The sequence below is a fragment of the Phyllobates terribilis genome, unplaced genomic scaffold (genome assembly GCF_046119375.1).
Source record: "Phyllobates terribilis strain yellow unplaced genomic scaffold, ASM4611937v1 Scaffold_13__5_contigs__length_258822181, whole genome shotgun sequence".
In the NCBI taxonomy this organism is placed as follows: domain Eukaryota; kingdom Metazoa; phylum Chordata; class Amphibia; order Anura; family Dendrobatidae; genus Phyllobates; species Phyllobates terribilis.
This window is the reverse complement of record NW_027362773.1, coordinates 97,553,575-97,581,525: the sequence shown is the minus strand read 5'-3', so window position 1 is coordinate 97,581,525 and position 27,951 is coordinate 97,553,575. Positions and strand designations below refer to the sequence as shown.

The 27,951-nt window shown below is 45.7% G+C and overlaps 1 protein-coding gene across 1 annotated transcript; it reads right to left on the bottom strand.

The window, feature by feature from the left end:
• Positions 1–24,343, bottom strand: E2F8 (E2F transcription factor 8). Its single transcript, XM_073658245.1, has 13 exons — positions 24,204–24,343; positions 11,435–11,476; positions 11,135–11,356; positions 9,415–9,571; positions 6,939–7,229; positions 6,386–6,547; positions 5,474–5,611; positions 4,358–4,543; positions 4,117–4,198; positions 3,331–3,718; positions 1,956–2,073; positions 1,539–1,828; positions 1–1,378 (listed from the first exon to the last, which is right to left on the bottom strand). The coding sequence occupies exons 2-13, from the start codon at positions 11,450–11,452 to the stop codon at positions 1,211–1,213; spliced, it is 2,220 nt and encodes a 739-aa protein (XP_073514346.1). The 5' UTR covers positions 11,453–11,476; positions 24,204–24,343; the 3' UTR covers positions 1–1,210.
• Positions 24,344–27,951: the final 3,608 nt, after the last annotated feature.

Genomic DNA, 27,951 nt, shown 5'->3' with positions numbered 1-27,951 from the left:
TATAAGAAATTTATTATAAGAATACATTACAGATCAATTCCCAAATCCTTTATAAATAATTCCATTTCACTTAGATACAATCTGTACAGAGTTTCTTTTTTTGTTCAAAATCCCATGAAAAAAAAAGTCACAGACTGTGAACCCATAAGGCACAGACATCACAGTATATCTATAGTGTGCGAATACCCCTCCACCCCCGCTGTATAGAGCAGATACTTGGGGGGCATCTCCCGGGGGTCAGGCTGTGCACATTACCGTCCAGCAAATTTTGCACATAAAAATGGGTTAAAAAAAATATATTAAAAAAAATAAAATACATAAAAAGTTAATATTTTCATACATGTGACGTCGAGTGTGTTACAAACTGTATAAATAGTTGAAATTATTCTACTTTTTTTTTTTTTTTAATTACGCAACCATTGGATGCTGATAGAGTTTCTAATATAAAAGTACGTATCAAGTCATTCCTCGCTTTCGAGGGAAGTTTCACATTCGTTTTAAGTGTTTTCGTAATGCTGGGCTCCTCAGCAGATGATCAACTGCTACCTTATTAAAGGGGTGCTCTGGGATTATGGAAAATTAATCCTAGTCCTTTCATAATGAAAAACCATGTAAATTAGTGGTAGATAATTCCTTGCGAATTGCAAGATATCTGCTGGGTTGCAAGCACAATCGGCAGGTGTTATGGACTTGTCCTATAGCAAAGGCCGCGTGCACCCCCATCAGATTTCTGCAGACGTGGTCACAACATGGCCGATGCGGAAGTGAGCAAAGCCGGATAACCCCTTTAATATTTTTTTTCCGTGTGCTGAGGAGCAACTGTCAAAATGGCAACACAAATCCCTGCAAATGACGGATCCTGGAACCCACTTCCAGAACAACTGTGCTAGAAGGGTTTATGAATGCCAGTGTGATAGGTATGGACCAGGAAGGGGGGTCTCAGCACCCCCCCGCCACAGTATAATATTCACGCAGTCATGGAGGGCAGAGGATATTGCAAGTCTTGATGCATGGAGAGAGCATGGTCTCTATGTTTGTACAGCTGCTGAAAAGGCAGAACAGACATGGTAGACGACAGGTTTTGAGGGGACCCTATACTGCACATGTAGGGTCCTAACTAGTTTTAATGCAACAGTTTGTGACTCCGAGACCCTTCAGCTGGACCCTGTGGCCATTGCTAAAAGTGTCCAAGCCAAGCGTGTCGTGCCCGCTATTCGTCTCCACCAACGTCAAGCTTCCGCTGCGATACTAGGATGGATCCCTGAGATGCTTCGGTACAAGTGATAGAATTTATGGGGGAGGACGTCAGACCCCCGGGGGTGCGGAAGAAGCTGTCCTTCAGTGGTTGGGATCCTTTCGGTGTAAGGGGAACGCCAGGCTGTTGGAAGAGAAGAATACAGCCAAGTCAAAATCAAGGGCAAAGCATCAAGACTGGAGGGGGTGCCCACCCCTGGGACCCTTCGTCAGAAATAAAGAGTGGCGGTGCGCACATAGCTGAGCACAGCGCCAAAATCGGGGTTCGTATATCCATTACGTACCTGCTGCAGAGCATAGAACGTGAAGGGCTGCCCGTGATACGGGATGGGGGACAGGTGCTTGAAATTTAACACTTTAGCTGCCTGCAGATCATCCGTGGGCTTCCCGTTTCTCGGAGATATAGTAACAGGCTGCGCGCTGCCACAAGGGGGCGATATCAGGTCTTTGTTCTGCAGGGTGAAGTTGAATATTCCAGCACTGGGGCTCGGGTAGGACGAGATGGGGGTGGAAGCCGATAGCTGACCCGTCTGACTTACACACGGCGAAAACATTACTTTCAGCGGAAAGACACCTGCAGAAAATTATAGGTCGTAAAATAAGCAGTAACGATGGGCCAAGTAACTACAAGTCCCAGCAAGCCATGACCGAAACATACACTATTGATGAAACTGGTTTATTTCTAGATGAGACTCTCTCACCTGCAAGAGGAGACGTGAGGATTTTCGGATCAGGGACGGAAGCGGTTTGATCTTTCACGGGTTCGTTGCTCAAAGAAGCCAGCTGTAGTGGGATCAGGTACCCCGAGTGCACCAACCTCTGCAAGGCAAAGAAAGTATAAGAAATCAGGGGGGAAAATGCAAAAAAAAAAAACACTGTAGGCGAGAATTTATGGTGGCTAGTCAAAGCAAAAACTCCAAATTTATAAATGGGGCCAAAAAATAAAATCAGAGGCAGCTGCAGGGTGTCAGTTATCTGGTGGACACTACTGGTCACTTTATATACAGTGACAGATCCTGTCAACTTAAGACATGGGTGTTGCAAAAAGGTAAAGAGCTTTGCACATAAGCGCCAAATTTTGGGATTTTTTTTGAAGAGTAAATATTTACACCCCGTCCCTCTGCTTTTCCCAACCCCGTGACCACAGCTACTTTGGAGCTATAAACTGTATGTGGAAATATTCAGGGGTCACATCTCAAAATTAGTTCCTATTCAATAATGAGGTTTTTCGGTTTTTTTTGTTACTACTACAACTGTATCCAAAAAAGCCACCACATTTTTTATTTTTCATTTGATGTAGCCATCTTGCTTTCTGTGGGTGGAATCGTATATATATTTTTTAATACAAAATATTGGGGCATATACAACGATGTAAAGTCGTATTCATTTCTGGGAGGTAACGGGCAATGGCGGAATAAAAAAAAGAAATATTGTAAATGCGACATTCTTTTAACTTTTTTTTTTAAAATAAATTACATGTTACTTTATTCTGAAGGTCGTTACTATTACTACAATATCTGTAGAATCTAAGCCTGCAAGGGCCAGGCGCTCTTCCCTCTGTACCAGTCTATCAGTGTTAGTTTACTGTAAGTGATATCTGTATTTTTTTATGCAACCATCATCATCATCATCATCATCGTACAGCACCATGGAATCAATGGTGCCATATAAATAAGAATAATAATATACTTTTTTTTAACCAATTCTACATATTTATGTAATGTTTTTCCTCCATATTCCAGAATCTAACTTTTTTTTTTTATTGTGTCAAGTTTTTTTTATACTAGATTAAAAAAACAAAAATGGGGGGGGGGGGGGGGGTGTAAAACTTTAAGTTATTGAATTTTTGTCAACTATTTTCATAAGTAACCAGATTGGTTCATTTAAATGTAATGCTGGAACAGTGTAATAATACGAAATAGAGGATGAGAAGCAAGAACACTCAGGTAGCGCCCTCTGGTGGTGGCAGCTGATATAAAGAATTTTAGCTTTTCACTTTATTTTAGGGATTTGGAGCTTATACTAAGAACATCTTAAATCAGTAGAGTATTTTTGGAGTATTACAAGTCTACAAACCTCAGACAGGTCATCTTGAGGAGAACTCTTAAGCCTCTTGGGGCCGCAGTTCTCATATTCTAAGAACTGCCTGGGACATTTCTCCGGCTCATTCTCAGCAGGACGATCAGCCGGTGAGATCTTGCTGTCACCTTGTAAACCTTTATCTCCTAGAGGGGCGTCCAGCGGGGTCTGACCAGCGCACATGACAGGATGAGCCTGGACACTGGCGTGTGGAGACTGCATGTAAACGGCGTACGGGGAGGGAGAATTGGGGTGAGGTTGGACAAATGGTAAAGCCTGGAGCAGAACTGGGCTGAAAGATTGCTGGCTCTGGGGCTTCATTGCGATCTTGGCATTCCCATTCATGACAGCCCTGGGCACTTTGAGTTTCATCTTCTTCAAATCCCTGCAAAATAAAGCAGGTATTATGTAAAACAAACACCTCGGTGCTTGTTGATGGGAAACGGTGCCCCTGCAAGTGCACAAAGTTGGCTATGTAGGGCAGGTGGGCGCCCGAAAGAGAAGGCAGAGAGACTTAGCTGTCTCAGCCTTCCTGATCACTGAAAGAGAGCTGCGTAGACAGTTCGGCAAGCGATAATAGTGCTTTGCCAGCTACCAGGAAGATCTGGGATCCTCACAATGGTCTTTCACATATTAAAGGCAGAATGTGTGGAATAAATAAAAAGAAAAAAAAAAGTTACTTAAAGTCCAAACTTTAATTTTGTAAATTGCGAAAAATAAACGAGTATTATTACTACGTCATAGGAAAACGTTGTTAAAAAGTCAACGTAACAATTCACTTACTTGGTCTGGTCAAGCTGTTCTTTGCAGATTGCCGCCAGCTGAGCCATCTTACTAGGGACAGATGAGCCGTCGATGGAATCACCTTTGTATAGAAAATGGAGAAGAATAAGATTTACCCCTAAATCTGTATTTTGGAAATACAGTGGATGTCACAGAGCCTATGCATGCCCCACCAGACAGCGTGCCAGTGACTCAATCTGCGGCCTCACAATGGCTCCTCTCGCTCAGCCCCATCACTTACCGCTCTTTACCGGACTGCTGGGGGCAGAGTTGATTTTCCTCCTGTCATTTTCGATACTCTTCGCCAGCTTTATAAGGGACTGATGGCGGGTGAAGCTTTGCTTGCCGCGACTGGAAAACAAATTCTTGGCGCAGTTCTCTTTGGGAGAACGAAGGTCCAGAGCGATGGAAGTTTGCAGCGTGGATTCTGCAAATGAAGTCAGAAAGTTCTATTAGATAAGATGATGGAGAACCTGCTAACAGAAGATGAATGATCACCCACCAGGAGTGGCTGGTAGAGCAAAGGAGGCCATCAGCAAAGCTGTAGATTGCACCCTGCAGTGGTTTTCCACAAATTAACTTGGATATTTCAATTTCACAAATTAATTGGGATTGCATCATGAAACAGCTGAGGGTTTGCTATACTGGCATCCAGTCTAGACAATCCTCAAAACTAACGATGCTGGTACATTGCAACCGGTTTGAGTGTGCACTGCAATGTACGGACCGGCCGCTGGTCTCCCGAACCAAACTTTACAGCCTCAGACAAATAGGAGACTGTTCAGTTCGGGTCGGGAGAGCAGCGGCCGGTCTGTGTTTAACAAACGTCTACATTTGGCCTAAGTGTGCAGTCATAAATCAGACCAAGATCAGACGCAGCTTCACGCATTTCTATGCAGCTGACACATTCGGGTCGGGAGAGCTGCCGGCCAGTCCTTGCTCTGCATTCAGATCTCGGTCAGATTTATACGACCTTCTGACTGCGCCCTAAGGACAAGAGGTTTGCACTGCTGACTTGAGCTACAGATGATTGTCTGCACCTGATACAATTGTAACAAAAGCTCAGCAGTGAACGGCACTTGGTGTGAATAAACCTTTTACCTTTGGATATAAATCAGATTGTTCCCATCTACTGACCACCAGCAGCGATTGGAAAAAAGGGAGAGGAACTGATACCCTAAGAATATTGGAAAGTTGCAGAACTTCTCAAAACTGATGCACAAGATTATTTGCCTCCAAGCTCATAACATTGTATAAAGTTTTGCTTGGAGTCTTCCTTTAGGGTTTTTTTTTATCAGATGCAAGAAGCAGATCTTGTAGATCACAAGACTCAGCAGTCAGATTACACTCTTCACACCTTGTTGATCTGGTGACGTTTCCAGACAGGTCCATTGGAACGCTGGCTTGCGGCCCCGCTCTTCAGTTACGTGGACCTTCTTTATAAGGTTTAAGCTGCTCAGCACATTCGCTATGTCGTACAAACGTCTTATTTTTGCTGTGGAGATAAAATAAAATTCAAGGTTAATTTCAGCGCTTGTACTGATTAAAGCAATTTCAAATCACCATATAATGAAATTTTCACTCCGAAGCTGAAAATCTGATGGATCTGCTATAGTGTATCAATGTCGGCAACAGACTGACATTTTGTGTCCTGACACATTGTTACATCATTGATACATCATTGATACAATGTAACACAAAACAGGAGACAAGTGTGCTGCTGACAGTTGGAGCTCCGAGGATCGACTAGGCTGGATATATTATAGCAAACCCTAAAAAGTATCTGGCAGATTTGTTGCAGAAACTTCTGGGACTCGGCAATTAATCAAAAATCCAAGCACTCGCTGCAGAAACAACATGGATCACACGTACAGAATGGATTTCAGGGGCAGAAACCTCTGCAACAAAATCAGCCACATGTGAATTCACACTCATCAATATATATTTTTAATATCTGGATAATATTTTGCATTCATAAACATCAAACGTCTTTGCACATCTCATCTTTTATATATGCCAGAGAGCGATTCCCATCGGTTGCCACCAACCCATCAGATTGTATAGGCACATGACTGACATTGCAAATAATAATGTAAAAAAAAAAGTATACAGTGTAGTCCTATGTACGGACAAGTGTAGGTATGGCAATGTATAATGGTCAGCGTATACCAAAGGTTGTTTTTGGTATTTGCAAGTGTATGGGGTCTATGGAAACCAGGGACTTCAGATTAGAACGAAAAGTAAGAGGTACATTAGAAAAGTTTCTTACTTTTGAATTTGCTTTTATCTAAATCTTCCAGTTGATCTTCTCCAATTAGGATTTTAGCAGCAATGTCCAGGCTGACGATCTGTGGTGTCGACACGAGGAAAAGCATAACGAACCTCTGACTCATCACTCGCAACGACTTCTCCTTCCTGCTGTTCACAGAAGCTGAATGTGAAAAGAAGAAGTATGGTGTTAAAGGAATTTCCTTCAGAAATAAAGTTATCCTCTTCCCATAGAATAAGGGATAACTTTACTGATTGATGGGGGTCCACAGAGCCCCGATCTGAATGCAGCAGAGGGGGAACTGCGCAGTGCTCCATCTCTCAATTCATTGTCTACGAAACTTATTGAAAAGTTCTGCAACTTTCTAAAAGACTTTGCATTTCAATTGAGCACCTTTTTCAAGATGGCTACTGGTTGTCTGTTGTACAGACCTTAGACTTCAATTATCAGAGATTATATCTAAACTGAATTTGGACGGTATAGACTGAATCAGAAGGAGGGAGATCCGGTGACTACTGGGGGCTCTGACAGAAGGATATAGATCTGCACTCACCGGCTCTGAACTCCAACCCTGGCAGCTCCACAAAGCTGACCTCCACCTGTTTCACCAGTGACTTTGGGATTGATGCGTCGTCCGGTGCATCCGCCTCTTCCTGCTCCCGTTTTTTCAGGTGCAGGATCTGTTCGGCATATTTATTCTCCTCTCCAACTCGTCTCAACAGGTTGAACGTCTGGTGGAGGTTTTTGCGCCCGTGCCAGATGTACTTGTTCTTGGCGAGGCGGCTGACCATGTGCAAGCTCTCTAGTACATTGACGATGTCGTATATCCGTCTACGCTCCACACCTAAGAAATCAGTAACATCCATATTAAAAGGGATTAAACAAGTTATCTATCCAAAGGACCAGTGATAATTTGTCGATCAGTGGTGGTCTGATCGCTGGGACCAGCACTGCTCAGCAGAACGAGAGGCACTTTTATCCCTGTTACAATGGATCGGCAGTGCACATGCTCATCCTGAAGAAGGCTCCACTGAAACGCGCGTTGGGGTGGACGTGCACCCATCCAGGGAATCTCTTGCCCCCTGGGTCTGTTTTTTTCAGGTCCATGATGCATTAACCTGTTTTTGATGCACCATTGTTTGCCATTAGGTGAAATGTCTGTGTGTGTAATCGTGCTAATACTCCTTTTATACCTTTAGGCCAAGTGGGGTGTTGCAATATGGCCAAACTAGATTTATGGTACATTATGGTGCCCACATTCTGTGTGATATATAGTATAGTTTCACCCAATCCTGTGTGGGACGCACGTCCCTTTTTCCAACATGTATGGTTATTATCTGTCACCTCCCTCCATCTACCTGTATTTCCCAATTTTTGAATAAAGCTTTATATATTAAATATTTGATGTTATTTGGGATTTTTTTATATTTTCTTCTGTTTTTGTAATGGCCAATTACTGCATGTCAATTAATTAGGAAATCAGAGGCTTCAGCAGCAGGTTCTGAGGCGTCAGCATTAATGCAAGACGGCAGAGTGACTGGAACACAATCGCCACCTAGTGCCCTTATTGTGAATAGCATCCAATCAGAAGTGAGAAATTCCTCACTCACTGGGAAGTTCAATCAGCAAACATTGGGGTCAGCTTTCCTTCTGCTGAACTCATGCTTCTCTAATGGAACATACACTATAAAGTTATACAATAGCCCAACATAGTACATACATGGGAAGCCAGAGAAAGATTTGCCTATCCGGAGGAAATATGTAGAGAATACAAAGCAGCATTTCTTAATTTCTCCTTTTTTTTTGCACTAACGTCACATTTCGGCAGGATACTGCACCTATTCTATTCCTATGGTTTGCATGAAATCACAAGTAAATACATGTGAGTTTTACCTAGAATTAGGTTCTATTAGTCTATTAAAATCATATGACATCACAATTTTACAAATATCGCAATGTCTTTTACACCACTAAGGTCACAGCTAATTTTATTTTATTGGGGGGGGGGGGGGGGGGGGGGCTTTCATTTTTCTTTCCCTTATTCAAAGAGCCATCATTTTTTTCTGCCAACATAGCTGTATGAGGGCTTGAGTTTTGCAGGTAGAGTTGCTGTGAATGTCACCATTCATTTTACCATACAATGTATGTGCTAGATGAAGTACAGAGCAAACAAAATCTAAGTGCTGTGAAATTGCAAATTTTTTATTTATTTTTAGAGAGTTGGTTGTGCATTAAAAATGACCAGAATTTTTCAGGTCAAGATGACTGCGGTGATAACAAACATGTATCTTTTTTTTTTTTTTTTTTTATAAATTATTATTAAATTTAGTGGCTTTTCTTAGCTTTGTGAAAACATTTTTTTTTAATAGTTATGTTTCTCTAAAAATGACAAATATATTTCTTTTCAGTCGAGAGCTTGTTTTTTTGCTGGCAAGTCGTGGTTTTTATAGGTTTCGTTTTCACATATTTAGGACGTTTTCATTGCCTCATTTCGTCATTTTCAGGGGGAAAATGAGCATTATAAGAGATACAACTAATGGAACAGGAAGGGGTTAAAGCTAAAGAAAGAAAAAAATGCAAGGAGATTTTCTGCTCTCTAATTCAGTCATGAGGTATAGGTGCTTTGGAACACCGGTCTAAGGCCACGGCCCCACTATCAATTTTTTTTTTTTTTCAGGAGTGGGAGCCAAAACCAGGTGAGGAACAATCCGAGAAAAGGTATAATAGAAACAAGTCACCAATTCTGCATTTATCACCCACTCCTGGTTTTGGCTCCCACTCCTGAGAAAAAATACTGACTGAATACTGACCAAACACTGATAGTGGAGCCGTGGCCTTATAGTATAAATGCCACACGTCAGCAAAAATTCGTAAAATATTTTGTTGTGGATTTGCAGCAGATTTCACATTGCAAAGACACATTAGGGAATGGAACAGATACAATGGAATCGGTTGCCATTAGTAACAGAACTCTTTGTTTTTGTTCTTTGTATTATAAAAGTATCAACAAACAAACAACTGTCACTCACTTAATTCTCCTGCAACTTCATCCAAACAGATACTGTTGTTCATCGCTGGATTCGGGTAATCTGGGAACCGGTTGAGAAATTTATGGCACAGCAATCCTAGACTTTTCTCCTTGCGGCTTGGCATTGTTTTTTCAAGCTCGTCACCTGAAAACTGTTCCTGAAATGTAATAAAAAAAACAAACAGTTTTTACATCATCTTATTTCCATGGAGAAATGATCCCAGGAATGAGGCTCAAGCGCGATGTCTGCTTATGGGGCAATCTACAAGACTCATTAACGAGGATGTGACTGTTATCACATGTCCTGCAGCAAGTGGATGAGACTGTGGCAAGAGAGGCACAGGTGGTCTCTGTGGGGGGCTAATGGCTAAACGGATCTTACAGCCGAGCAAACCACATAGCAAAAGGTGGAACACACGGCATTAAACCCTGTAACCCCTTCTGGACACAGGAAGTCCTGGCTCATACCAAACATGGCAGGTGCCGGCTGACACATACACCCGAGCTTGTACCAATTGCTGCTGTTAACCATTTAAATGCCTCTGTCAATCACAAACAGAGGCATTTAAATGGCGCACTTGCGTGGTGCAATCATACTGGTGCCCATCACCCCCCACATCCTCAAAGTGATCACGGGGAGCTAATGGATTGCTATGGCAGCTGGGGCCTCATTGAAGATCCCCCGTCACCGCCATCCATATACTCTCATGAAGTCAAGCCATAGAGAACACTACAGCATTGGAGTAAATAGAGCTAGCAATTAAACGATCACAGGATCAAGTCACATAAGAGACTAGAAAAAAAAAAAAAAAAACACTAGTTTGAGGTCACTGCTGTTTTCCCATTTGGCGAGTGACAAAAAAAAAAATAATAATTTTTTTTTTGAATCATAGTTTTTTTCCCCAGTTCACAAGTGAATAAAAAAAAAAAGCGAGAGGAGGGCGGGGGAAGGGAACAAAACACACCATGTTTGGTATCAACATAATTGTACTGACCCAAAGAAACATGTTACCAGGTCATTTTTACAGCACAATGATCTCTAAAAACAACCCCCCCCCCCACACACAAAAAAAAAAAAAAAAAAATCAATGGAGGAATTTTTTTTTTTTTTTTACATTTTACCAAACTTTATATGTTTATCCCCATTTCCAGTGCATTATACAGTAAAATGAAAGGTGTAAAAAAAAAAAAAAAAAAAATCCCACAACAAAAAAGCCTTTCACATGAACACGACGAAACAAAATGTCTGGTCGCGAAGGGGTTAAGGGGATGTTCCCAATGGGAGAAAAGCTGCAGCCCAGTTTGTTGTAGAAAGAGCGGTAGAGACTCCTGAATTCTGCACCAACAGAAAGCGATGCTCGGTGATTTAGGAATGGTTTCCAGATTACCGGGTAGTTCGGAGGTGGAGATATTCTGAACGATCAGGTGTCTTGTCGTGCAGGATTATCGGGGTTTGCTCAGTCAGTTTCAGGTTTTGTTTTTTTTCTGAGAAGCAATTACATTTACCTGTGGAGTTTATGCAGTCAGTCATAATAAGCAAAGCTGCAGTTTAAAGTATGAAGGAGCAAAATCCTGATCCTGAGGGGTTTAGAAAGATTAAAGTCACTGATCACAACTGTGCCTATAACTGAGCAGTGGGGCAAAGAATAGGGTGGATACATCATGTGGCGCTGCAGTGTAAAGCATGGCGGTCATATTCTAGGACACGGCCCTGTGCTTACCTCCAGGATTTCGCGCTCCCTGTTTCTGATCTCCGGGCTCGCCGCGCTGATCAGCATTTTTAGGTTTGCGGTCGGCGTCCAGGGGTCGCTGTTGCTGTCGCAGGGTTTGGTCGGGGTCTGTAAGTTGGTGGCTGCTCGCTGTGACTCCGTTAATACCGCAGAGGACAGGTGCCTGGACGGAGAGCGGGGGATCCTCAGATTTATCGGGTACACGGTGTTCTCCTAAAATAAGCAGCACACATCGGTCACCGCACGGCGCTACGTCATACACACGGCTGCCGGCCGTGATCCTCTACGCACCTTCTGATCATCCTCCATGTCGGATCAGGCGTCACACGATTCCTGCAATGTAGAAATAAGAAAATTACATCAGGAACAATCAAACTCCCCCAAAAGAATGGATTTACCACCATTTTCAACATGTCCGCTGGCCGTCAGTGACTAGAAACACTTCCATCCAAAAGCTAAAAACCAGTAGAGACCCCATACTGGGGCACCGACAGCTGCATCTCCCGTCCTCACACGTGGGAATTAGGTCTGCACTGGTGTTTACAATGCAAAGGTTTCCATTCACTGACAGCAATCAGAGATCTTGAAATAATGCAGGACTGAAACACTCATATTACAAAGTTTCCTTATAGAAGAACATTAATACTTAAAAAAATAAAGTATACAAAACAGTGAATAAGTACACAGCATAAAATCAGGAAGATAAATCGCACCGATTATTACGATAGAACGTACGACCGACCGACCAGTCCCGACTCTTGAATCTGCCGCCTCAGCGCCAACCAAGCGTGATTCCACCTCAGCGACACTCAAACATGAGGCTCTGAGCTCCGCCCACTAACTTTTAAACTAATCATCGCGTGGAGGGGGCGTGGCCGAGAACCGGAAGAGAAGTTGAAACTTTGCACGACTTAGAAAAAAAATTGGCGCCGGAAATAAAGCGGGGACCGGTGAAGAAGCCGGCAAGGCTGGGGACAGGGGGCGACCGGCAGGGCATGCTGGGAGTTGTGGGCCCCTGGAGAAGCTGTATACGGTGGGAGCAAGCTCACCCATAGCACACCGTGTATGCCGGACAGCAGTCACTGTATACCGCGGTTGTATATGAGGGCAGGAAGGGCTCCGAGCACCAGTATAGCATTGTGTGTATATATCTGTATAGCGTGTGTGTGTATCTATCTATATATATATCTATAATGTGTATATACATAGATTGTCTGTATGTGTGTATATACATTAGATTGTCTGTATGTGTGTATATACATTAGATTGTCTGTATGTGTGTATATACATTAGATTGTCTGTATATGTGTATATACATTAGATTGTCTGTATATGTGTATATACATTAGATTGTCTGTATATGTGTATATACATTAGATTGTCTGTATGTGTGTATATACATTAGATTGTCTGTATATACTATGGGATATTGATCTAGAAAAAAACACGGCCCCGATTCATCAAAGCTGTTTTGCCAGATTTGCTTTGAAAAGTAGCAACATTTTTGCACAACTTAATTGACGCGGTTGGTGGTTTTCCCGACAGTTTCTCTCAGCTTTGGTAAAATGGAGGGGATTACGACTTGTTTAATTCTTGATGACCTGTAACGTCCCTTATGCCAGAAATCCTACTCCATTCTGGATAAAGCTGAATGAATCGGGAGCATCTGACTCCTTCAAGGTGCTCCCTCATCCAGACCAGACAGAAAAATTGCCAGACTTGATGAATCAGAGGGGGAGAAGCTACAGATTTTTAAAGGGGTTGTCTGGGAATTTAACATTGATGGGCTATCCTAATGTCTGATTGGTGGCGGTGCAACACCCCGCTGTTGTAACTGTTAAGTGTCGGTGTTGCACAGCTCCACTTATGGAATAGTGGATGCGACCAGGTACTGCACATCTGCCCTCTCGATTTGAATAGGGGACGGCTGTGCAGTACCCGGTCGTGGCCACTATACAGTCGATGGAGCTATGCAGCTGAGTAGTCCTGGGGACATCGGGAACAGCTGATCGGCAGGGGTGCTGGTTGTCACACCCCCACCAGACATTGATGACCTCTCCTAAGAATACGCCATCAATGCTCAAGTCCCACGGCACCCCTTTAAAGTACGGCTGTATGTACACAATGTCTGCTGTCATCGCCTCTCCTTTAGGCAAATCAAGACAGCTGGAGGCAGTGAGAGAAAGGCTGCAAGCTATCACTTCCTCAGGATGTCATTTACATTCCTAGGAGAGGAGAGTGAAGCCAGCTCTGATTGGCTGCAGGGATCGCGTGACATATTGTGCAGCAATCCCCGGGAAAGCCAGTGCCAACACGGCTGGAAGAGCACCTGGAAAGAGTATAAATATTATTTTACAAGGGGAAACATGAGGATTGAGAAGGGATTTTAGAGTAGTGGACAACAACCCCTTTAAGAAACATTTTTAATGTAAAGAACAAGTAGTCCTCGGTGTGATGATATTGCCCCCACAGATCCCTGATCTCACATTATCCAGTCCGTCTGGGATCACACAAAGAGACACCAGGAATTTCTACCAGAAGATTTGTGGTTGGTTTTCCCAAGATATTTGGAACAACCTCCTGCCGAGATCTTTCAATAAACTGCAACTGCTGCAGCCTCTCATACTATCATAATGGGATCATATGTATTCACGTGATGTCCTCTCGCTGTGTGACGCCATTTAACTACCGTATTAATTTCCCTGATCTTTGACCTTTTAATAAAGACTTTTTATAAACTCTCATTTATGGGCATTTTTTTCTCTGTTTAAAGGAAAAGTCCCTAGAAAAACTGCTGAAGGCAAAGGGCGATCTCCAAATATTGATGGGATTTAGATTTCCTATCATTCACTTTGCATTTAGTTAATTGTTAAAAAATAAAACATTAACACTTCTATTCTTGTAAACTTTCTCATTTTACAGCACTTTTTTTTTTTTTTTTTTTTTTTTTTTACATCTGCCTACTTTTTTTTTTGCACAGTGCTGTATAAAGTATTAATAGGCGATTTATACTCACACACATTACAAAGGAAATCCACATAAACTGACCTCACATTCTGACCAAGACAAGATAACTGATCACTGTGTAAATCTATTTACTATCCCTCTGTACAGTGACCTCTCCATGTACAGACTAGAGTCATCCAGTGATACAGCCAGCGCCAGGCTCATCTGTATATACAAGGGGAGGTCAGTATATAGTATACAGCCAGTGCCGGGCTCAGATCTGTATATACAGGGGGGGGTCAGTATATAGTATACAGCCAGTGCCGGGCTCAGATCTGTATATACAGGGGGGGGTCAGTATATAGTATACAGCCAGTGTCGGGCTCAGATCTGTATATACAGGGGGGAGGTGAGTATATAGTATACAGCCAGTGTCGGGCTCAGATCTGTATTTACAGGGGAAGGTCAGTATATAGTATACAGCCAGTGCCGGGCTCAGATCTGTATATACAGGGGGGAGGTTAGTATATAGTATACAGCCAGTTCCGGGCTCAGATCTGTATATACAGGGGGGAGGTCAGTATATAGTATACAGTCAGTGCCAGGCTCAGATCTGTATATACAGGGGGAGGTCAGTATATAGTATACAGTCAGTGCCGGGCTCAGATCTGTATATACGGGGGGGGGGGGGGTCAGTATACAGCCAGTTTCTGGCTCAGATCTGTATATACAGGGGGAGGTCAGTATATAGTATACAGCCAGTGCCAGGCTCAGATCTGTATATACAGGGGGGGCAGTATACAGCCAGTGTCTGGCTCAGATCTGTATATACAGGGGGGGGGGTCAGTATACAGCCAGTTTCTGGCTCAGATCTGTATATACAGGGGGAGGTCAGTATATAGTATACAGCCAGTGCCGGGCTCAGATCTGTATATACAGGGGGGAGGTCAGTATATAGTATACAGCCAGTACCGGGCTCAGATCTGTATATACAGGGGGGAGGTCAGTATATAGTATACAGTCAGTGCCAGGCTCAGATCTGTATATACAGGGTAGGGGGGGGGGTCAGTATATAGTATACAGTCAGTGCCAGGCTCAGATCCGTATATACAGGGGGAGGTCAGTATATAGTATACAGTCAGTGCCGGGCTCAGATCTGTATATACAGGGGGGGGGGGGGGGGTCAGTATACAGCCAGTGCCAGGCTCAGATCAGTATATACGGGGGGGGGTCAGTATACAGCTAGTTTCTGGCTCAGATCTGTATATACAGGGGGAGGTCAGTATATAGTATACAGCCAGTGCCGGGCTCAGATCTGTATATACAGGGGGGAGGGAGGTCAGTATATAGTATACAGCCAGTACCGGGCTCAGATCTGTATATACAGGGGGGAGGTCAGTATATAGTATACAGTCAGTGCCAGGCTCAGATCTGTATATACAGGGTGGGGGGTCAGTATATAGTATACAGCCAGTGCCGGGCTCAGATCTGTATATACAGGGGGAGGTCAGTATATAGTATACAGTCAGTGCCAGGCTCAGATCCGTATATACAGGGGGAGGTCAGTATATAGTATACAGTCAGTGCCGGGCTCAGATCCGTATATACCGGCGGGGAGGTCAGTATATAGTATACAGTCAGTGCCGGCTCAGATCCGTATATACAGGGGGAGGTCAGTATATAGTATACAGTCAGTGCCGGCTCAGATCCGTATATACCGGCGGGAGGTCAGTATATAGTATACAGTCAGTGCCGGCTCAGATCTGTATATACAGGGGGAGGGGGGTCAGTATACAGCCAGTGCCAGGCTCAGATCTGTATATACAGGGGGAGGTCAGTATATAGTATACAGCCAGTGCCAGGCTCAGATCTGTATATACAGGGGGGGGGTCAGTATGCCAGTGTCTGCTCAGATTATATACAGGGGAGGTCAGTATATAGTATACAGCCAGTGCCAGGCTCAGATCTGTATATACGGGGGGGGGGGGGGGGGGTGTCAGTATACAGCCAGTGTCTGGCTCAGATCTGTATATACTGGGGGGGGGGGGGGTCAGTATACAGCCAGTGTCTGGCTCAGATCTGTATATACAGGGGGGGGGGGGGGTCAGTATACAGCCAGTTTCTGGCTCAGATCTGTATATACAGGGGGAGGTCAGTATATAGTATACAGCCAGTGCCGGGCTCAGATCTGTATAAACAGGGGGGAGGTCAGTATATAGTATACAGCCAGTGCCGGCTCAGATCTGTATATACAGGGGGGAGGTCAGTATATAGTATACAGCCAGTGCCGGGCTCAGATCTGTATAAACAGGGGGGAGGTCAGTATATAGTATACAGCCAGTGCCGGGCTCAGATCTGTATAAACAGGGGGAGGTCAGTATATAGTATACAGCCAGTGCCGGGCTCAGATCTGTATATACAGGGGGGAGGTCAGTATATAGTATACAGCCAGTTGATGGCTCAGATCTGTATATACAGGGGGAGGTCAGTATATAGTATACAGCCAGTGCAGGCTCAGATCTGTATATACAGGGGGGAGGTCAGTATATAGTATACAGCCAGTGCCGGGCTCAGATCTGTATAAACAGGGGGAGGTCAGTATATAGTATACAGCCAGTGCCGGGCTCAGATCTGTATATACAGGGGGAGGTCAGTATAAGTATACAGCCAGTGCTGGGCTCAGATCTGTATATACAGGGGGGGGGGGGGGGGGGTCAGTATTATATATACAGCCATGCCGGGCTCAGATCTGTATATACAGGGGGGAGTCAGTATATAGTATACAGCCAGTGCCGGGTTCAGATCTGTATATACAGGGGGGAGGTCAGTATATAGTATACAGCCAGTGCCGGGCTCAGATCTGTATAAACAGGGGGGAGGTCAGTATATAGTATACAGCCAGTGCCGGGCTCAGATCTGCATATACAGGGGGGAGGTCAGTATATAGTATACAGCCAGTGCCGGGCTCAGATCTGTATATACAGGGGGGGGGGTCAGTATATAGTATACAGCCAGTGCCGGGCTCAGATCTGTATATACAGGGGGGAGGTCAGTATATAGTATACAGCCAGTGCCGGGCTCAGATCTGTATATACATGGGGGGGGGGGGGGGGTCAGTATATAGTATACAGCCAGTGCCGGGCTCAGATCTGTATATACAGGGGGAGGGGGGTCAGTATACAGCCAGTGCCAGGCTCAGATCTGTATATACAGGGGGAGGTCAGTATATAGTATACAGCCAGTGCCAGGCTCAGATCTGTATATACGGGGGGGGGGGGGGGGGTCAGTATACAGCCAGTGTCTGGCTCAGATCTGTATATACTGGGGGGGGGGGGGGGGGGGTCAGTATACAGCCAGTGTCTGGCTCAGATCTGTATATACAGGGGGAGGTCAGTATATAGTATACAGCCAGTGCCAGGCTCAGATCTGTATATACAGGGGGGGGGGGGGTGTCAGTATACAGCCAGTGTCTGGCTCAGATCTGTATATACAGGGGGAGGTCAGTATATAGTATACAGCCAGTGCCAGGCTCAGATCTGTATATACGGGGGGGGGGTCAGTATACAGCCAGTGTCTGGCTCAGATCTGTATATACTGGGGGGGGGGGGGGGGGGGGGGGGGTCAGTATACAGCCAGTGTCTGGCTCAGATCTGTATATACAGGGGGGGGGGGGTCAGTATACAGCCAGTTTCTGGCTCAGATCTGTATATACAGGGGGAGGTCAGTATATAGTATACAGCCAGTGCCAGGCTCAGATCTGTATATACAGGGAAAGGGGGGTGTGTCAGTATACAGCCAGTGTCTGGCTCAGATCAGTATATACAGGGGGGGGGGGGGGGTCAGTATATAGTATACAGCCAGTGCCAGGCTCAGATCTGTATATACAGGGGGAGGTCAGTATATAGTATACAGCCAGTTTCTGGCTCAGATCTGTATATACAGGGGGAGGTCAGTATATAGTATACAGCCAGTGCCGGGCTCAGATCTGTATAAACAGGGGGAGGTCAGTAAATGTAGTTACAGCCAGTGCCGGGCTCAGATCTGTATAAACAGGGGGGGAGGTCAGTATATAGTATACAGCCAGTGCCGGGCTCAGATCGTATAAACAGGGGGGAGGTCAGTATATAGTATACAGCCAGTGCCGGGCTCAGATCTGTATATACAGAGGGAGGTCAGTATATAGTATACAGCCAGTGCCGGGCTCAGATCTGTATAAACAGGGGAAGGTCAGTATATACTATACAGCCAGTGCCGGGCTCAGATCTGTATATACAGGGGGGGAGGTCAGTATATAGTATACAGCCAGTTGGTGGCTCAGATCTGTATATACAGGGGGAGGTCAGTATATAGTATACAGCCACTGCCGGGCTCAGATCTGTATAAACAGGGGGGGGAGGTCAGTATATAGTATACAGCCAGTGCCGGGCTCAGATCTGTATATACAGGGGGGAGGTCAGTATATTAGTATACAGCCAGTGCCGGGCTCAGATCTGTATATACAGGGGGGAGGTCAGTATATAGTATACAGCCAGTGCCGGGCTCAGATCTGTATATACAGGGAGGGGGGGGGGGGGGGGGGCAGTATATAGTATACAGCCAGTGCCGGGTTCAGATCTGTATATACAGGGGGGAGGTCAGTAGTATAGTATACAGCCAGTGCCGGGCTCAGATCTGTATAAACAGGGGGAGGTCAGTATATAGTATACAGCCAGTGCCGGGCTCAGATCTGCATATACAGGGGGGAGGTCAGTATATAGTATACAGCCAGTGCCGGGCTCAGATCTGTATATACAGGGGGGGGGGGTCAGTATATAGTATACAGCCAGTGCCGGCTCAGATCTGTATATACAGGGGGGAGGTCAGTATATATGTATACAGCCAGTGCCGGGCTCAGATCTGTATATACATGGGGGGGGGGGGGGGGTCAGTATATAGTATACAGCCAGTGCCGGGCTCAGATCTGTATATACAGGGGGAGGGGGGGTCAGTATACAGCCAGTGCCAGGCTCAGATCTGTATATACAGGGGGAGGTCAGTATATAGTATACAGCCAGTGCCAGGCTCAGATCTGTATATACGGGGGGGGGGGGGGGGGTCAGTATACAGCCAGTGTCTGGCTCAGATCTGTATATACTGGGGGGGGGGGGGGGGGGTCAGTATACAGCCAGTGTCTGGCTCAGATCTGTATATACAGGGGGAGGTCAGTATATAGTATACAGCCAGTGCCAGGCTCAGATCTGTATATACAGGGGGGGGGGGTGTCAGTATACAGCCAGTGTCTGGCTCAGATCTGTATATACAGGGGAGGTCAGTATATAGTATACAGCCAGTGCCAGGCTCAGATCTGTATATACGGGGGGGGGGTCAGTATACAGCAGTGTCTGGCTCAGATCTGTATATACTGGGGGGGGGGGGGGGGGGGGGGGTCAGTATACAGCCAGTGTCTGGCTCAGATCTGTATATACAGGGGGGGGGGGTCAGTATACAGCCAGTTTCTGGCTCAGATCTGTATATACAGGGGGAGGTCAGTATATAGTATACAGCCAGTGCCAGGCTCAGATCTGTATATACAGGGAAAGGGGGGGTGTGTCAGTATACAGCCAGTGTCTGGCTCAGATTCAGTATATACAGGGGGGGGGGGGGGGGGGGTCAGTATATAGTATACATCCAGTGCCAGGCTCAGATCTGGTATATACAGGGGGAGGTCAGTATATAGTATACAGCCAGGTTTCTGGCTGCCAGTTTCTGGCTCAGATCTGTATATACAGGGGGAGGTCAGTATATAGTATACAGCCAGTGCCGGGCTCAGATCTGTATAAACAGGGGGGAGGTCAGTATATAGTATACAGCCAGTGCCGGGCTCAGATCTGTATAAACAGGGGGGAGGTCAGTATATAGTATACAGCCAGTGCCGGGCTCAGATCTGTATAAACAGGGGGGAGGTCAGTATATAGTATACAGCCAGTGCCGGGCTCAGATCTGTATATACAGAGGGAGGTCAGTATATAGTATACAGCCAGTGCCGGGCTCAGATCTGTATAAACAGGGGAAGGTCAGTATATACTATACAGCCAGTGCCGGGCTCAGATCTGTATATACAGGGGGGGAGGTCAGTATATAGTATACAGCCAGTTGGTGGCTCAGATCTGTATATACAGGGGGAGGTCAGTATATAGTATACAGCCACTGCCGGGCTCAGATCTGTATAAACAGGGGGGGAGGTCAGTATATAGTATACAGCCAGTGCCGGGCTCAGATCTGTATATACAGGGGGGAGGTCAGTATATAGTATACAGCCAGTGCCGGGCTCAGATCTGTATATACAGGGGGGAGGTCAGTATATAGTATACAGCCAGTGCCGGGCTCAGATCTGTATATACAGGGAGGGGGGGGGGGGGGGGGGTCAGTATATAGTATACAGCCAGTGCCGGGCTCAGATCTGTATATACAGGGGGGGGGGGGGTGGGTCAGTATATAGTATACAGCCAGTGCCGGGCTCAGATCTGTATATACAGGGGGGAGGTCAGTATATAGTATACAGCCAGTGCCGGGCTCAGATCTGTATATACAGGGGGGAGGTCAGTATATAGTATACAGCCAGTGCCGGGCTCAGATCTGTATATACAGGGGGGAGGTCAGTATATAGTATACAGCCAGTGCCGGGCTCAGATCTGTATAAACAGGGGGGAGGTCAGTATATAGTATACAGCCAGTGCCGGGCTCAGATCTGTATATACAGGGGGGAGGTCAGTATATAGTATACAGCCAGTGCCGGGCTCAGATCTGTATATACAGGGGGAGGGGGGTCAGTATACAGCCAGTGTCTGGCTCAGATCTGTATATACAGGGGGAGGTCAGTATATAGTATACAGCCAGTGCCAGGCTCAGATCTGTATATACGGGGGGGGGGGGGGGTCAGTATACAGCCAGTGTCTGGCTCAGATCTGTATATACTGGGGGGGGGGGGGGGGGGTCAGTATACAGCCAGTGTCTGGCTCAGATCTGTATATACAGGGGGAGGTCAGTATATAGTATACAGCCAGTGCCAGGCTCAGATCTGTATATACAGGGGGAGGTCAGTATATAGTATACAGCCAGTGCCAGGCTCAGATCTGTATATACAGGGGGAGGTCAGTATATAGTATACAGCCAGTTTCTGGCTCAGATCTGTATATACAGGGGGAGGTCAGTATATAGTATACAGCCAGTGCCGGGCTCAGATCTGTATAAACAGGGGGGAGGTCAGTATATAGTATACAGCCAGTGCCGGGCTCAGATCTGTATAAACAGGGGGGGAGGTCAGTATATAGTATACAGCCAGTGCCGGGCTCAGATCTGTATAAACAGGGGGGAGGTCAGTATATAGTATACAGCCAGTGCCGGGCTCAGATCTGTATATACAGAGGGAGGTCAGTATATAGTATACAGCCAGTGCCGGGCTCAGATCTGTATAAACAGGGGAAGGTCAGTATATAGTATACAGCCAGTGCCGGGCTCAGATCTGTATATACAGGGGGGGAGGTCAGTATATAGTATACAGCCAGTTGGTGGCTCAGATCTGTATATACAGGGGGAGGTCAGTATATAGTATACAGCCAGTGCCAGGCTCAGATCTGTATATACAGGGGGAGGTCAGTATATAGTATACAGCCAGTGCCGGGCTCAGATCTGTATAAACAGGGGGGGGAGGTCAGTATATAGTATACAGCCAGTGCCGGGCTCAGATCTGTATATACAGGGGGGAGGTCAGTATATAGTATACAGCCAGTGCCGGGCTCAGATCTGTATATACAGGGGGGAGGTCAGTATATAGTATACAGCCAGTGCCGGGCTCAGATCTGTATATACAGGGGGGAGGTCAGTATATAGTATACAGCCAGTGCCGGGCTCAGATCTGTATATACAGGGGGGAGGTCAGTATATAGTATACAGCCAGTGCCGGGCTCAGATCTGTATAAACAGGGGGGAGGTCAGTATATAGTATACAGCCAGTGCCGGGCTCAGATCTGTATATACAGGGGGGAGGTCAGTATATAGTATACAGCCAGTGCCGGGCTCAGATCTGTATATACAGGGGTAGGGGGGTCAGTATACAGCCAGTGTCTGGCTCAGATCTGTATATACAGGGGGAGGTCAGTATATAGTATACAGCCAGTGCCAGGCTCAGATCTGTATATACGGGGGGGGGGGGGGGGTCAGTATACAGCCAGTGTCTGGCTCAGATCTGTATATACTGGGGGGGGGGGGTGTCAGTATACAGCCAGTGTCTGGCTCAGATCTGTATATACTGGGGGGGGGGGGGGGTGTCAGTATACAGCCAGTGTCTGGCTCAGATCTGTATATACAGGGGGAGGTCAGTATATAGTATACAGCCAGTGCCAGGCTCAGATCTGTATATACAAGGGGGGGGGGGGGTGTCAGTATACAGCCAGTGTCTGGCTCAGATCTGTATATACAGGGGGAGGTCAGTATATAGTATACAGCCAGTGCCAGGCTCAGATCTGTATATACAGGGGGGGGGGGGGGGGTTAGTATACAGCCAGTTTCTGGCTCAGATCTGTATATACAGGGGGAGGTCAGTATATAGTATACAGCCAGTGCCAGGCTCAGATCTGTATATACAGGGGGGGGGGGGGTGTCAGTATACAGCCAGTGTCTGGCTCAGATCAGTATATACAGGGGGGGGGGGGGTCAGTATATAGTATACAGCCAGTGCCAGGCTCAGATCTGTATATACAGGGGGAGGTCAGTATATAGTATACAGCCAGTTTCTGGCTCAGATCTGTATATACAGGGGGAGGTCAGTATATAGTATACAGCCAGTGCCGGGCTCAGATCTGTATAAACAGGGGGGAGGTCAGTATATAGTATACAGCCAGTGCCGGGCTCAGATCTGTATAAACAGGGGGGGAGGTCAGTATATAGTATACAGCCAGTGCCGGGCTCAGATCTGTATAAACAGGGGGGAGGTCAGTATATAGTATACAGCCAGTGCCGGGCTCAGATCTGTATATACAGAGGGAGGTCAGTATATAGTATACAGCCAGTGCCGGGCTCAGATCTGTATAAACAGGGGAAGGTCAGTATATAGTATACAGCCAGTGTCTGGCTCAGATCTGTATATACAGGGGGGAGGTCAGTATATAGTATACAGCCAGTTGATGGCTCAGATCTGTATATACAGGGGGAGGTCAGTATATAGTATACAGCCAGTGCCAGGCTCAGATCTGTATATACAGGGGGAGGTCAGTATATAGTATACAGCCAGTGCCGGGCTCAGATCTGTATAAACAGGGGGGGGAGGTCAGTATATAGTATACAGCCAGTGCCGGGCTCAGATCTGTATATACAGGGGGGGTCAGTATATAGTATACAGCCAGTGCCGGGCTCAGATCTGTATATACAGGGGGGAGGTCAGTATATAGTATACAGCCAGTGCCGGGCTCAGATCTGTATATACAGGGGGGAGGTCAGTATATAGTATACAGCCAGTGCCGGGCTCAGATCTGTATATACAGGGGGGGGGGGGGGGGGGGGTCAGTATATAGTATACAGCCAGTGCCGGGCTCAGATCTGTATATACAGGGGGGAGGTCAGTATATAGTATACAGCCAGTGCCGGGCTCAGATCTGTATATACAGGGGGGGGGGGGGGGTCAGTATATAGTATACAGCCAGTGCCGGGCTCAGATCTGTATATACAGGGGGGAGGTCAGTATATAGTATACAGCCAGTGCCGGGCTCAGATCTGTATATACAGGGGGGGGGGGGGGGGTCAGTATATAGTATACAGCCAGTGCCGGGCTCAGATCTGTATATACAGGGTGGGGGAGGTCAGTATATAGTATACAGCCAGTGCCGGGCTCAGATCTGTATATACAGGGTGGGGGAGGTCAGTATATAGTATACAGCCAGTGCCGGGCTCAGATCTGTATATACAGGGGGGAGGTCAGTATATAGTATACAGCCAGTGCCGGGCTCAGATCTGTATATACAGGGGGGAGGTCAGTATATAGTATACAGCCAGTGCTGGGCTCAGATCTGTATATACAGTCAGATGGTAGGCGCACATACAGCTGCGGACCGGGTACATTGCGGTTTATTCGGCCGCTCACCTCTCCCTGCTGCTCTTTGACTCTCTCCGTGTCCCGGGCTCCAGGTGACGGGGGTACGGCGCGGGGTTACCCGGTTTCGGGCGCCAAACGGCAAATACTTTGTTTCAATTTGCCACCTTATCAACGTAAGGGGGAGAGAACCAATCAGAAAGTAGCGACTCATCCAAGCCGACCAATCAGAATGCTTGAACAAAACAAGGGGCGGGGCGCGGGAATGTATGTGTCATGTGACCCGTGTGTGGACTTTACACTCCTGCTTACGTTAGCAGCGCTGTGGGCAGGGGGACTACAAGTCCCAGCAGCTTCCAGATCCTGTGTCACATGTCTCATAGCCTAAAACTTGTGCAGGATGACAGGTCGAGGTCATTGTCACATCTGGACTGCAATTTTGCATTTTTTTTATAAAGATATTTATTTCCGCATTTTTTCCAAGATCCAGAACTTTATTTTTCTGCGGTAAAATCCACATATAAAAACTCTTCACCTCTAGCAGCAAGTTCCATTCATTTCAATGAGAGAGGGAGCCTATAATTCACGTCCGAGGCTTTTTTTTCCCTCATTTGATTTTTTTTAGTGTTTGTTAGACAAAGCGTCATGTCATTTCTTTCAGTGCGTTTTCTTCTTGTTAAATCACAATAAAACGCCCATTTTTTTCACCGTTTTTGCAGAGAAATGTGCCAGAAAGCCACTCCCTGTCGCTACACCCCATATTATAATTAAAAAAAGCACAGAAAGCTCCAAAACAGCACAAAAAATGCACATTTTTATAAAACCCTGCTCATTTTTTAGAAAGCGGAGTTTAGATGTGGATTTTTCCACCGCAAAAAAATCCTTGTAAGGATAAATACATGAGGGGTCTGTACACACTGAGATTTTTTACGGTTTCTGAAACAAATCCACTTTAAAATCAGCATCAATAAGTATTCAAGGGGCATTTAATTCTCATTTTTTATGTGGATTTTGAAGAGGAACCGCTCCAACTCCAAATTATTCCAAAAGGTTATTTAGGATATATATATTTTTAGTTCATGTTATAGGCATCCACTACTTAAAAATAGCAAAATAAGCCATGTATGCCCCTCTGACACCCTCTACTGTGCAGCCTCCCCTCCCCTCACTTTGATCTTTGTTGATATGACTGCAGATGTGAAGTCAGGACTACAGGGCACGACCTCTGCAGCTCAGATCACTGAGCTCATCAGTGTAGTGCATCCTCTACTGATTGTATAAGGCTCCGTTCACATGATGAGTATATGGTGAGGTTTTAAAGCACCACTCCTGCATGTTTTCTTTTTATTGCAGCGCAGGATTTAACATGCGCCGGCTGGGAGCGCGTAATGCCACGATCCCATCAGTGCACCTGTGACTTGATTGCGGGGCGGTGATTGGTTTGTCATCACAGACAGGGGTCTGCTGAAGACCTGCTGAAGACCCCTATGCCTGTCATCACGATCCACCTGTGAACGCCGGCTCGTGGCTGGCGTTCATAGGAGATCGTGATTTCTGCTATACATAATGTAGTGAAAAGTTAAAAAAATAAAAAACACAGAAGTTCAAATCACCCCCCTTTTGACCCACTGAAAATAAAACAATAAACAAATCACATATTTGGGATGACTGTGTTCACAAATGTCAGATCTATCAAAATATAAAATAAATTAATCCGATAGGTAAACGGCGGAACAAAATAAAAAATAAAACTCCAGAATTACAGCTTTTTGGCCCCCGCAACATTGCAATAAAATGGAATAAGAGGCAATCAAAACATCATGGCTACTCCAAAATGGTATCAATTAAAACGTCAGCTCAGAGCACAAAAAATAAGCCCTCACATAGCACCATATCCCGAAAAATGAAAACGATACGGGTCTCGAAAAATTACGACACAAGCAAAATTCTTTCCTTACAAATTTCCAACTTTTTTTCACCACTTAGATAAAAAAACAAACTATACATGTTTGGTATCTGCGTACTTATACTGACCTGGAGAATCATAATGGCAGGTCAGTTTTACCATATAGTGAACAAGGTAAATAAAAAAACAAACAAAAAACAATTGTGGAATTTCACTTTTTTTTGCAATTTCACCACACTTGGAATTTTTGTCACATTTTCCAATACACTATATGGTAAATTCAATGGTGTCGTTCAAAAGTATGACTCGCAAAAAAACAAGCCCTCATACGGCTATATTGATGGAAAAATAAAAAAGTTATGGCTCTTGGAAAAAGGCGAAGAAAAAAAACGGACCCCCCCTCCTCCCCGAAAAATCGCACAAAGGTGAAGGGGTTAATGTTGCAAATTTTCTACACCATTTCTACAGCTATTAGATAAATTAGGTTCTTTGCACTTTTTACATGTTTTTGTTTTTCATTTTGCTGTAGATCAGACCTGGGCAAACTGCGGCCCGCTGTGGACCGAGACAGGAGGTTATGTGGGGGCTCATACTGAATGTAGGAGGCTATGTGGGGGCTCATACTGTATATAGGAGGCTATGTGGGGGCTCATACTGTATATAGAATGCTATGTGGGGGATCATACTGTGTATAGGAGGCTATGTGGGGGCTCATACTGAATGTAGGAGGCTAAGTGGGGGCTCATACTGTGTATAGAAGGCTATGTGGGGGCTCGTACTGTGTATAGAAAACTATGTGGGGGCTCATACTGTGTGTAGGAGGATATGTGGGGGCTCATACTGTGTATAGGAGGCTATGTGGGGGCTCATACTGTGCATAGGAGGCTATGTGGGGGGGCTCATATTGAATGTAGGAGGCTATGTGGGGGGCTCATACTGTATATAGGAGGCTATATGATGGGCTCATACTGTATATAGGAGGCTATGTAGGGGCTCATACTGTATATAGGAGGCTATGTGGGGGCTCATACTGAACGTATAAGGCTATGTGGTGGCTCATATTGTATATAGGAGGCTATGTGGGGGCTCATACTGTGTATAGGAGACTATGTGGGGGCTCCTACTGAATGTAGAAGGCTATGTGGGGGGCTCATACTGAATGTAGGAGGCTATCTGGGGGTTCATACTGTGTATAGGAGACTATTTGGGGGCTCATACTGAATGTAGGAGGCTATGTGGGGGCTCGTACTGTATATAGGAGGCTATATGGGGGCTCATACTGTGTATAGGAGACTATGTGGGGGCTTTTACTGAATTTAGGAGACGATGTGGGGGCTCATACTTTATATAGGAGGTTATATGGGGGCTCATACTGTGTATAGGAGACTATGTGGGGGTTCATACTGAATGTAGGAGGCTATGTGGGGACTCATACTGTATATAGGAGGCTATATGGGGGCTCATACTGTATATAGGAGGCTATGTGTGGGCTCATACTGTGTATAGGAGGCTATGTGGGGGCTCATACTGAATGTAGGAGGCTAAGTGGGGGCTCATACTGTGTATAGAAGGCTATGTGGGGGCTCGTACTGTGTATAGAAAACTATGTGGGGGCTCATACTGTGTGTAGGAGGCTATGTGGGGGCTCATACTGTGTATAGGAGGCTATGTGGGGGCTCATACTGTGCATAGGAGGCTATATGGGGGCTCATACTGTGCATAGGAGGCTATGTGAGGGCTCCTACTGTGCATAGGAGGCTATGTGGGGGGGCTCATATTGAATGTAGGAGGCTATGTGGGGGGCTCATACTGTATATAGGAGGCTATATGATGGGCTCATACTGTATATAGGAGGCTATGTAGGGGCTCATACTGTATATAGGAGGCTATGTG